This window comes from Nicotiana attenuata, unplaced genomic scaffold (genome assembly GCF_001879085.1).
Source record: "Nicotiana attenuata strain UT unplaced genomic scaffold, NIATTr2, whole genome shotgun sequence".
NCBI lineage: Eukaryota > Viridiplantae > Streptophyta > Magnoliopsida > Solanales > Solanaceae > Nicotiana > Nicotiana attenuata.
Window position 1 is genome coordinate 65,951 of NW_017672025.1, and position 12,028 is coordinate 77,978.

At 37.4% G+C, this 12,028-nt stretch overlaps 1 protein-coding gene across 1 annotated transcript; it reads left to right on the top strand.

The window, feature by feature from the left end:
- Positions 1–1,444: 1,444 nt before the first annotated feature.
- On the top strand, positions 1,445–11,538 carry LOC109211401 (guanylate-binding protein 2-like). The gene is made up of 14 exons (XM_019374939.1): positions 1,445–1,813; positions 5,243–5,404; positions 5,681–5,746; positions 6,015–6,158; positions 6,264–6,377; positions 6,615–6,716; positions 6,836–7,021; positions 8,480–8,569; positions 8,635–8,769; positions 8,978–9,100; positions 9,201–9,286; positions 9,361–9,973; positions 10,208–10,285; positions 10,909–11,538. The coding sequence occupies exons 1-14, from the start codon at positions 1,520–1,522 to the stop codon at positions 11,536–11,538; spliced, it is 2,823 nt and encodes a 940-aa protein (XP_019230484.1). The 5' UTR covers positions 1,445–1,519.
- The last annotated feature ends 490 nt before the right edge of the window (positions 11,539–12,028 follow it).

Below are 12,028 nucleotides of genomic sequence, written 5' to 3' on the forward strand. Positions count from 1 at the left end.
ATATGCCCAAGTCCCATATTTTACAACGGATCCTACGAGACCGTCGGATCACGGGTCCGGGTCCGTTTACCAAGAATGTTGACCAAAGTCAACTTTATTCAATTTTTAAAAGCCAATTTGCATATTTTACTTAGTTTTCACATAAAAGCTTTTTGAAAATGCATCCGGACTGCGCACGCAAATCGAGGTGAGATAAAAAGAGGTTCTTAAGGCCTCAGAACACAAAATCGACTTGTAAAACAAGTGATACTTCATTAAAATTTAATCTAACTGTATAATTACACTTGTGCAACCAAACAGTAAACTTATAATTACACTGTAATTACACTATGACAAACGAACATGTCGTTGTAATTACATAACTGTGTAATTACTAGGCTGTGTCATTACTACACTAGTAATTACACCAATTCTAATTACCTGGTGGCTTTCCAAACAGACCCTAGGAAAAGAAAGAAAAGGTAATAAGGCCAGCCAGTAAGGGTGGGCATAAAATTCGAAAAACCGAATTCCGAACCGAACCAAATTAATTTGGTATTTCGGTTTTGATTTTCTCGGTACAGAAATTTCGGTATTTTGATAATTCGGTACGGTATACGGTATTGGATTTTTAATATGTCGGTATACCGAAATACCGAAATAATTTTTATTCTTTGGCCCAATAGTTACTTGTCTTATTCTCACGACAAGCTATCTGGTTTGGAATAGGGCGTCCTTGTTTGTCCCACCAAAAACGACAACAATAGGGCGTCCTTGTTTGTCCCACCAAAAATGACAGCAATAGGGCGTCCTTGTTTGTCGACTCCTTGCATGAACATTTTGTTGTGTGCTATCTGGTTTGGAATCTCACTCGGTGAAATGAAGCCATTTGATGCAATGCTTTTCTTCCATTTAAGGCATTTCAAGAACATTGCCGAAGCTTTGTCTACGTCCAGATCCCTAGCTCGAAGAAACCTTCTTATCTCAAAATCATCTACTTCCTGAAAACAATCGAGGGCAAAAAAAATGGACTTAGAATCTAACTTAATCCAAAATTTTAGCACATAACCAACATGGATTACATTAGTTAATGGAGTGGGGGAGATAGGGAAGATTTGGTTTAAACCGAAACGTACCGAACCAAAATAAGAAATAACGAACCGTATCGAAGTATTTTGGTACGGTATTTGATATACACAATTGATAAACCGAATACCGAAATACCGGACCGAAATTCTTAAATACCGAAACGAAATACCGGATGCCCACACTTACCCGCCAGTTTAGCTTTACCAACACGCTGTCACGCCATTTCTCTTCAATTCCATAAAACCCCTTAACTACATTTCTGTACGTACTCTCAACCCTTGTCCATTCTGAAGGGTAAAGTAGTAATATCGGGTCTTCTTCTCAATCGTCCCATGTCGAACATCATATAAATACTTCCGGGCCTCCTATCTTTTCTCTTTTTCCCTCTTTTCCATTTATAAAATAAACGGCCAAAATAGAACTCCGCAGAGAACAGCCCGTGTGTGAAAATATGCGAAGGTTTTTTGGCATAGGCTCCACCGGAGACTCGCCGCAGCAAGATTCTCCGTCACCGTCACCGTCACCGTCACCGCCGACGTCTCCGTCTCCATCGCCTCCACAGCGGTCCTCTATCAATGTCGCTACGGGACCAGCGAGACCGATACGTTTCGTTTATTGCGATGAGAAAGGAAAGTTCCAGATTGATCCCGAAGCCCTAGCGGTACTTCAGCTTGTCAAAGAACCAGTTGGCGTTGTCTCCGTTTGCGGTCGCGCTCGTCAAGGCAAGAGCTTTATATTAAACCAGGTAAATTAAATTTGAAATTTCAGTAATAGAATATTTTCATCCTCCTTTGTTTATTAGGGTTTTGCTTTCTGGTGTTTTAGTTCTTAATTTTAACTGAGACTTTGTGACCTTGTAATTAATTGTTTGGATAAACTAGTTTAGCAAAGCACATTACTCTGAAATAAGAAACAGAATAGCAAATAAATACGAAGGAACTAAACCAGCAAGAAAAAGTAGGCGAGGGGAATTAGGGCTAGAAGTTTCCTGGATAAATGTGTTGCAGCTGTTGGAAAACTATGTATTACTTTATGTGGTTTGCAAATGTCATGTTAGCGATTAAAGTAGGGGTGAGTTTTGTAGTTCTGAAACTGCAGATGAAATAGTTCCTTCTAGGCTGTTATTAAGTGGATTTATCATTTCAGCACTAAATAAAAGATGGTCATTGTAGATGACCAAAAAAGAGATGGAAATACTCATTTAAAATATTGACTAGATAAATACAGAACTATGCAATGGAGGGTTTCTGCTGGAGAATAGAAAAGCATCAAGTGAAAAGCCCGAAAAAGCTCATGGGGATTTAAGTTAGAAACTAGAAGCTAAGCGTGCATCTCTTCGAAGTGAAGTTCACAACTCACAGAAAATATGAAATTTACTTAACATATGCTCTCTTTGTTCCACTTTATGTGGCACTACTTGATTAGGTACCCAATTTAATATATTAGTTTGACATAGTTGTGGAAGTCGAAGAAAATATTTACGGAACGATGAAAAATTAATGTGAAAGAGAAAATATCGCATCAAAACTTAAATATGATTTTCTAAATAGATTTGAGCTCTAGAAAATTGTGTAAATTGTAAAATGGTATTACTATAAATTAATTCCCTCTACCCTTCTCCAATTAAATACCAGACTTTTGTCTGCAGCAGGGTTCAAACCTGTTACGTGTGCCTAATCCATAGATCACACGCTGCGCTCTTATGGCTAGACTAAAGCACCAACGGCATAAAGTAGTATTAGTACTAGAATAATGTCATTTTAATATCTAGAAATGGAACATCCAATGTATAACAATGATGCTATCATTTAAAGACCTAGTTTCAACATCATTTTACACGTAACTAAGTAACAAAAGATCATTTTAAATGTAATTCTAGAAGTTCAGATAAAGAAAAATTCAAGCAAAAATTGATTTCAGTTTTCAATTCTTCAGTCAAGACGGCTAATTCAGAACATTTAATATCATATTTAATTGGTTTAGTAATTATACACATAGGTAGTTTCAATTACAAAGTCATGTTATATTCTTAAAATAATCAACCTTATATGCAAAACGGGAGTGTATTGGTTAGCACTTTACAACTTTAAAAGTTTGTTATGCTGTTGGAGAAGACATATTAAATTGGCAGATTTCACAAGAAGATATGGATATCTATTCCTCTGTGCATTGCCTGGACTATATGGATCGAAAGAAATTAGAGATGTTTTGTAGATAAAAAGAGATGTTAACTGTTGTTAAATATTGATGTTTCCAGAATTTTTACTATTCGATGAAAGGGAATTTAGTTTTGAATTTGAATGATATGCTGAAATTTTTTGAATAAGTGAATGACATGCTGACCTTGTTAGATTCTCTGAATATGTAATGTAAAACGAGTCCTGCCTTTTGTATTTGCTGCTGTACTATCTTGATACTGTTTCTTAATAAAACTTTACCTTATAATTTTTTTTAAAGAGAATGAAAAAAAAAACATATGTGAAAGGAGAAAATAGAATCACTGACAACAAGAAATGGCAGAAGAAAAGATGCTCAAAAATAGAAGTAGTAGAAGAGGACCCTCTTCTATTTACTACGGCAATGAAGAATCAAACTATCACTATATTTATTCCTTTTCTATGTCTATTTCATTTTATATGGTGTTTAATTGGGCATGTAGTTTAGGAGAGAAAAAGACTTTTGAAACATAAGCCCTCTTTCTCTCTATACACACACACACATTCTTTTGTTTCGAGATTAGGATCTTGTTGTGATGTCATTCCTTTTTCTTTTTCTTTTATTTATACTGGAACCATTGAATTCATTAGATACCGATTTCTATCTCGGAAACGTGTTTTCTCCTCTTTGATTTTCTTAACTATCTTCTATGGAGACTTTTTTTTGTCCAATCAAAAATGATTTTATCATTTTGGAATCCGCAATTCAATATGGATTGATATATACCCCATCTACATGTCTCTCTTCCTGCCATTTTGCCATTCAATTTGGAATACTTAAACGGTCAATTCTTTTGTTTTATCTTCACTTTCGCTTGAACATATGTATGTGTATATATCACAATTATCTAAGAGTCTTATGGTTTTCAACATGCCCATGGTTTTCCTACAAGAGCATGTTGTTGAAGGCTTATTAGAATGTTATACTAAAGAGTTCCCAAACATGCAGTGTCATCCTTTTGGAATGGACCAAAATGAAAATCGTGTCATAAGATGGAATAGGGAGTAAGTGTGAAACGAATCAAGAGAACAAAATCATACTCATCAAAAACGTATTAAGAAAGGAAGAAAGAGTAATAAGAGAGGAGTCATTCAACATAGAAGGAGAGGAAGACAATAGACAGAATGCCATAGTGCACTTGGAGAGGGTCCAAGTACTTTTCTTTCCTCATCATTTAACTTCTAAGGAAAAAACATATTTTTGCTTGTGTTGCTTTGCGCTTCACCATCTGAGGCGTGTACTCGCTCTTAGCAATAGCCGCATCACTTAAGCCATCAGAAGCGATACCTCTTTTTTCGTGTCACTCTGACACTTAACTGATATGGGATTGCTTTTAGTAGCACAGTTTTTCTGTATTAGTGTTTCAATTTAGGGCTTTATACTAGACCAGTCTTCTCATTGTCTAGAAATTGAGATCCGAAAACTCTTGAGAAGCCTCTTTGGCTTCATAATTGTCTAGGGCATCAAATCCTGCAGTTTCTGTTTGATGTGTTGGATTGTTTATGAAACGCTCTTCAAACGGGGAAAGTTTCCTGGCAAACCTGATGCTAGCTTTCTGTGTGTTTCTTCATAGAACTCCTTATCGTGTTCCTCAAGCAGTAAGCTTGATCTACGTGGAGTAACTCCTGTTTTTGTATCATGAAGTAACTCCATTGTGCTGAGTGTTTCATTTTTTCCCTTTAATTTTCAAGCACATTTTGCATATACTGCTGTTAAGCCTTACTGAAAGAAATAGCGTAGCTTGTCGTCAACCCATGGTCCAAAGCCATACAGTGATAGCTAGTGTTTTGCTTTAAGAGACTAGATTGATCTATCATATGGATAAATTTATCAAGATGTCAAAACAAACTTCCTTTCATTCTTTGGCCATTTCCTCTCTGATGTTAGATATTTGCTCTAAGGGAGAGCTTCCTAATTATCAAGAATCAGATAACTGAGTTTCCTGCATGTGATTTAGCTTCTTGGGAGGAGCAGTGGCTTTCAAGTAGCACCAACTCATCGCCCATGTACCAAAGGCATTTGGTTGTGGAGTGCACCTTTGCGAAGAACAGCTCTTGATGGAACAGAATACAACCTTCTACTTCTGGACACAGAGGGAATAGATGCTTATGATCAAACGGTTAGATTTTACGCTTAAACATTTTTGTCATTGTTGTACTGGAAAAAAAGGGACAACATTCTTTCATTCACCACACTCTTATTTCCCTTTTTGTTTGGGGGTAGTACTCTGCATAATTGTTCCTCACTTTCTTATACATTTTAGGTTTGATTAAATTTTAATGTATAGTAACTAAAGGGATACATTTTGTTCCCCCTCCCCCCCTTTTTTTTCCCTGTCCGTCCTCTCTTTCTCTCTTTATGTCTTCCTCCTTATTCATCTTTTAGTTGTCAACAGGGAACATACAGCACGCAAATATTCTCCTTGGCGGTCCTCCTCTCAAGTATGTTCGTTTATAACCAGGTTTGAACTACGCAGGCATGGATCTCATATCTCTTTCTGATAAGACATTCTTATGAGATAGGTCATTTAATCACAAGACTAAGGGCACGTGTCTCGCAAGAATGTACTTTTACTTTTGGTGACTAATGAGAAAAAGACATTCTTGCGAGACACTCCCTCCTCTTTTGAATCATATACTTCTGATGTTTTCACAATCTGCTTTTTATGCACATATTTGTCTGACTTGTATCCAATTTAGTCCAGTTTCCTGATATTCTTATCAATTTAGATGGGTGGTATTGATGAAGCTGCGCTTGACCGCCTCTCTCTGGTCACTGAAATGACTAAGCATATACGTGTTAGAGCCTCTGGAGGAAGGACCAGTGCCTCTGAGATTGGACAGTTCTCCCCAATCTTTGTTTGGCTGCTAAGGGTAATTTAGAATTTATTTATCAGCATCAGTTTAGGTTCTTTTAAGGTACTCTCTTCCGGATCATAAGTAAGTGGCATACAAGTATTTATTTTTTCTTTTGATTAGGATTTTTATTTGGACTTGGTTGAGGATAATCGCAAGATAACACCACGGGACTACCTAGAGCTTGCTTTGCGGCCAGTTGAAGGTGGCCGGAGAGATGTAACCGCTAAAAATGAGGTACTCACATAAATTGTTCTTCCATTTTGTGTATCCACAAAAGCTCAATTGCTATTAGTAATCCTCTCTATCTGAAGGACTTCAATGGTAGTTCTTCTTTTCTTATTAAACAAAGAGTATCCTCTCTATCCTGAGGACTGGTGAGCCGTATCTTGTAGAATACTTGCATTTGATATCTTTGTCCCATATTTGTTTAAACTTTCCATGGTAAATAATAATATAAATTTGTGACTGCAGATTAGGGAGTCCATTCGTGCTCTTTTCCCTGACAGAGAATGCTTCACCCTTGTGCGGCCACTGAGCAATGAAAATGAGCTCCAACGGCTTGACCAAATACCTGTCAGTGCTCATAATTCATTCCCTACATTCTCTAAGATTATAATTACTGTCTGATTACTCTCCTTTTATTGGGAGTAACCCTTTATAGCTTTCTTACTGTGGTTTCATTTCACATGCAGTTGGAAAAATTGAGGCCAGAGTTTAAAGCAGGTCTTGATGCATTGACAAGATTTGTTTTTGAGAGGACTAGACCGAAGCAATTTGGAGCTACTGTAATGACAGGACCAATATTTGCCCGTATAACTCAGTCCTTCCTCGATGCTCTTAACAAAGGGGCAGTGCCCACAATTACATCTTCATGGCAGGTCAATTTCGTTACTTGTTAGTGTTGTAGATGTTAGTAGGTTTTTTCTTCAATCGGCTTGATGTCTTTGATGTTCTTATCTGTATCTGCAGGAGCCTGAGTTATTGTTATATTATTATTTGGTCACAGACACCTTGAGAATAAACTGGGGAAAAAAAGATTATTCATGCTCTAGATGTTTTTGTGTACATCATATTTTAGTGAATCATATTTAATGATAATACCGTCATAAAAAAAATGTTCTAGTGAATTGTAACCAAGAGTTATTGATTTTTTGTATAAGAGGCTCGTGAACTTTACATATTTTCATTTGTCTCCAACCCATGCGTTTCTCGGTCTTATGGTAAAGGTTGTGTCACAAGGGACTGAATACTGATACATATGGGAGTCATTAATTATATTTGATGGTATTTATATTCCTGTCATGACTTTTATAAAGCAACAAAAACTTTTCTTTATCATGTTGTGATATTATCTAATAGAGTATCTTTATTTGCTCTGCTTTGAACTAAATCAACTATTGATAATTTTGTTTGACAAAAGAATAACTAATGACGTCTTTAAGCTCACATTGCCTTTCTTCCCTCTCATAAATTACACTTAAAGTTTCACCATGTCTGTTGTTCTAAAGTTGAATTATTTGTTTATCTTGCTCTACGGACCTTCTTTGTAAATTATGTCCTCACAGATTGTGCTTGGCACTTATCATTTTTCTGTATCCTTGCTTCCTTTTTTGTTTTAATTCGATTTTACTACTTACAGAAAGCTCTTTTAGGTTTTTATTTTTGACTATTGAATAATTAGAAAAATTGAATTTGGAATACATGCTGGGACCTGTACGATGATCGTAGAATTGCGCATTATCTTCTAAACTATGAGAGATAATTGAGTTGGAAAGGACTTGCTGATAGTTTTTAGAAGTAGGGGAGCAATCCTGCAGCCAGGTGGTTGCTCTGCCTAGTCTTGGGCTTATCCCAGACTTCAACGACACATTAAATGGCTGCGGTTCATTTTGTGGCTAAAATTGCATTAATCTGCAGTTTGAAGAAATGGATGACTTATTTCTTTTCAGGGTGCTTTTATTAGACATAAAGTTAACTGCATGTTGTTTACTTCCTTTTCCACTTTGTTTATCCCATTTGGTTTGCAAGTGAGCCTTTTTCTATTCACTTTTGATGGTAAATTGGAGTGACACAAACATGTCAGATGTACTACTGATGAATAGACGGAGAACCATATCTTGGTCTGGGTTTCTCTACTTTTTGGCATACTACTCATATACGATGATTTCCCAACACTAATAAAATTACCACCTATAGAAATAAAACTAGTGAATAGCTATGGAGGATCTTGTGAAGTAGTTTTCAGATGAAGCATAAGTACTACTAGTGATCAATTTTTGGATCCTTTGTACCTCGTACATGATATTAAATTTTGTTTTGTGATTTCCCTGGGGCAGAGTGTTGAGGAAGCTGAGTGTCAAAGGGCATATGATTTGGCTGCTGAAATGTACATGTCTTCTTTTGATCGTTCTAAGCCGCCGGAGGAAGTAAGTACTTCTGCGTTTGATAGGTAATGCATTTGAATATCTACTGATATTTTTTGTAATTGTAGGCAGCACTAAGAGAAGCACATGAAGATGCTGTCCAGAAGTCCATGGCTTCATTTAATAGTACAGCTGTAGGGGCTGGATCCATCAGAACCAAATATGAGAAACGTCTCCAGAATTTCATAAAGAAAGCATTTGAGGTTCTGATTATTTCTGCCCCATTCTTTCCCGTAATATTTAGAAGAGGTCCATATGAGACATGTATTGTTGGTGAAAGCTTAATTTCGCCCTTAAAATGATTGGACCTGTAGTCAACTCAGTTGTGTCTAGATCTTTGCTTGCCTATTTAACCATGCTCTGAAATTTCTCCTAAAAAAATGCTGATTTCCATTTGATTCTAACGCGTAGGACATTAGAAAGGATGCTTTTCGGGAGTCTTCTCTACAGTGTTCAAATGCGATACAGGACATGGAAAATAGATTGAGAAAGGCATGTCATGCTCCTGATACAAAAGTAGATACTGTGCTAAAAGTAAGTCTTCATTATAGACGTTAGCACCTATTTGGGTAGCTAGACTAAAATTGTTTGTGCAATGAGTTGTTTATATTGTATGTATCCATGTCTTATCTAGGTTCTTGATGATTCTGTGTCCAAATATGAAGCAATGTGTCAAGGTCCTGAAAAATGGAGAAAACTACTTGTCTTCATACAACAAAGGTTTGTATCTACAGTTCTTACTGAAGCAATTCCGTTTTGGAATGTATATGTGATTTTCGTTTTGAATTTTGCAGTTTAGAAGGGCCACTTCTTGATCTCATTAAAAAACAAATAGACCAAATTGGGTCAGAGAAAACTGCTCTTGCATTGAAGTGTCGTTCCATCGAGGATAAGATGAGTTTCCTTAACAAACAACTGGAAGCTAGTGAGAAGTTTAAATCTGAATATTTGAAGCGCTATGAAGATGCCACCAGTGACAAGAAGAAGCTTGCAGAAGATTATGCAAGCCGTATTGCAAATTTGCAGAGTAAACACAGTGCATTAGAAGAAAGATATACCAGCTTAGCAAAAGCATTAGATTCTACTAGACTCGAGTCTATGGAATGGAAAAGGAAATATGAACAGGTACTCTCAAAGCAGAAGGCTGAGGAGGAACAGTCAAATGCAGAAATAAGTATTCTGAAGGCGAGAACTAGTGCTGCCGAAGCCAGGGTTAATGCTGCCAAAGAGCAAGCTGAATCAGCTCAAGAGGAGGCAGAGGAGTGGAAGCGTAAATATGACATTGCTGTCAAGGAAGCAAAGAATGCTCTTGAGAAGGCAGCAGCCATCCAAGAGCGCACTAACAAGCAAGCACAAATGAGAGAAGATGCTTTAAGGGATGAATTTTCGAGTACCTTGGTTAATAAGGTGAATTTTTACTTAATAGACTGATGCTAGTGTCTTTTGCTTCTCTTCCCTCCACCTTCAAACCTCCATAAAATGTAGAAATGGTGCCTAACTCCATGCTTTTAAGTTTTCTATTGTACTTTGCTTGATTGACTGTGCTAACTGGCTTGCTTAGGTATTCTGAGATGATAATTAAGATTTTTACTCTTTTTTTTCCTGGTATAGTAATCGAGATTTTCTCTTGTGAAACTGCAGGTAGAGGAGATTAAGGAGAAGGCATCAAAGCTTGAGCAGGCTGAGCAGCGTTTGACAACATTAAATTTGGAGTTGAAGGTGAGGGTCTGCTATTTTAAACTAATTCACTGTTTATCAGCACCGGAATTGTATCCGGAAAATATCTTTTGAACAGGATGGAGAAAAATGTGTGTGTGTGAGTGAGTGAGTGAGGGAGGGAAGGAGGGAGGGAGGGGGGGAGGGAGGTGGGGAGGAGGGGAGGGAGGGAGGGAGGGGGGAGGGAGGTGGGGAGGAGGGGAGGGAGGGAGGGACCGATCGTGACCCTGTAAACTTCCATGCTTGCAGAAGCCATCACTACCTCCATCATCCAATATCTGTTCCTCAGATTTATGGAAACTTGTCTCCCAGCACTGTAGTTATTGGTAGCCATGTATTGACATTTGAGTATTGTTTAGATAGTTTGTCATGTAAGATGCTTTTCATATACCTGAGATAATTCCTTGTAATATGAAAAGAGTAGTCCATTAGATCTGTATATTGATATCTCACTTTATAAGAAGTCCAACTTGCTGCTCTAGCAATATGACTCGTTATGCACCTGTAGTATCATTAGCATAGCACAATATATGCGCAAGTTTTTGTTCTAATGGCACCTTACCTTCTCAAAAAAGAAAAAAATGTGTTAGTACTAATGGCTATACTACGTTCTTTACCTTACACAGGTTGCGGAGTCAAAGATAAAGAACTATGATCTGGAAGTATCATCCTTAAAGCTTGAAATTAAGGAATTAGGTGAAAGGTTAGAGAACATCAATGCTACTGCACAATCATTTGAAAGAGAAGCTAGGATTCTGGAACAGGAGAAAGTCCATCTGGAGCAGAAGTATCGGTCTGAGTTCAGTAGATTTGAAGATGTCCAGGATAGATGTAAATCAGCTGAAAGAGAGGCGAAAAGAGCAACTGAGCTGGCTGATAAAGCAAGGGTCGAAGCAGCTACTGACCAGAAAGAGAAGAGTGAAATCCATCGAGTAGCTATGGAAAGATTGGCTCAGATTGAGAGGCACAAGAGAAGTATAGAAAACTTGCAGAGGCAAAAAGATGAATTGGCTAATGAAGTAGGGAAGCTTCATGCATCTGAGTTTGATGCGCAGTCAAAAGTTTCAATACTGGAGGCCAGAGTTGAAGAAAGGGAAAAGGAAATTGAGTCACTTCTGAAATCAAATAATGAACAGAGAGCCAGTACTGTGCAAGTCCTTGAGAGTCTGTTGGAGACTGAGCGTGCTGCACGTGCAAGCTACACAAGGAAAGTTGGACCTTCTTCAGCAACAGTTAACTGCAGTTCGGCTGAATGAAACTAAAGACGAAGAAATAACTCAGAAATACTCAGTCACATTCTACAACAGACTTCAAGTACTCAGAAAATACAAACTACAAATTTACTAGTTACACAACAGAACTTCAAACCAAAAACTACTCAGTACATTAAAGACAGTCTACAAACTTAGAGTCAGCTCCTCAACGTTACCCACGNTGCTCCAATTGAAGAATCCGAACAAGAAGGACATTCTAGCTTTATACGAAAGATGTGTTCTCCAGAAATCATAGCTTCCAAGTTGCTTTGTAGAAAGGTTTCAAGTAACACGGATTGTGCGATGAAAATTTGACAAGGTGATCTCGGACATCTTACAAAATTTTAAATGGAGAGCTTTGTTCCACATTATGACAGATGCTTGGTATATCTGCTGCTACTGCTGACTTAACCGTTGGTGTAACTTAATGTATTGTATCTGGAGTGTGTTCTGCTGTATTATTAGACATGTTTTTTGTTCGTTGGTAGGCTGT

Bases quoted from the DNA above. Each gene is read 5' to 3' on its own strand.
- LOC109211401 (XM_019374939.1), top strand. From the start codon at position 1,520: ATGCGAAGGTTTTTTGGCATAGGCTCCACCGGAGACTCGCCGCAGCAA. The intron at 6,159-6,263 runs GTAATTTAGAAT...TCTTTTGATTAG, and splicing joins TCTTTGTTTGGCTGCTAAGG to GATTTTTATTTGGACTTGGT. The intron at 6,717-6,835 runs GTCAGTGCTCAT...TTTCACATGCAG, and splicing joins AACGGCTTGACCAAATACCT to TTGGAAAAATTGAGGCCAGA.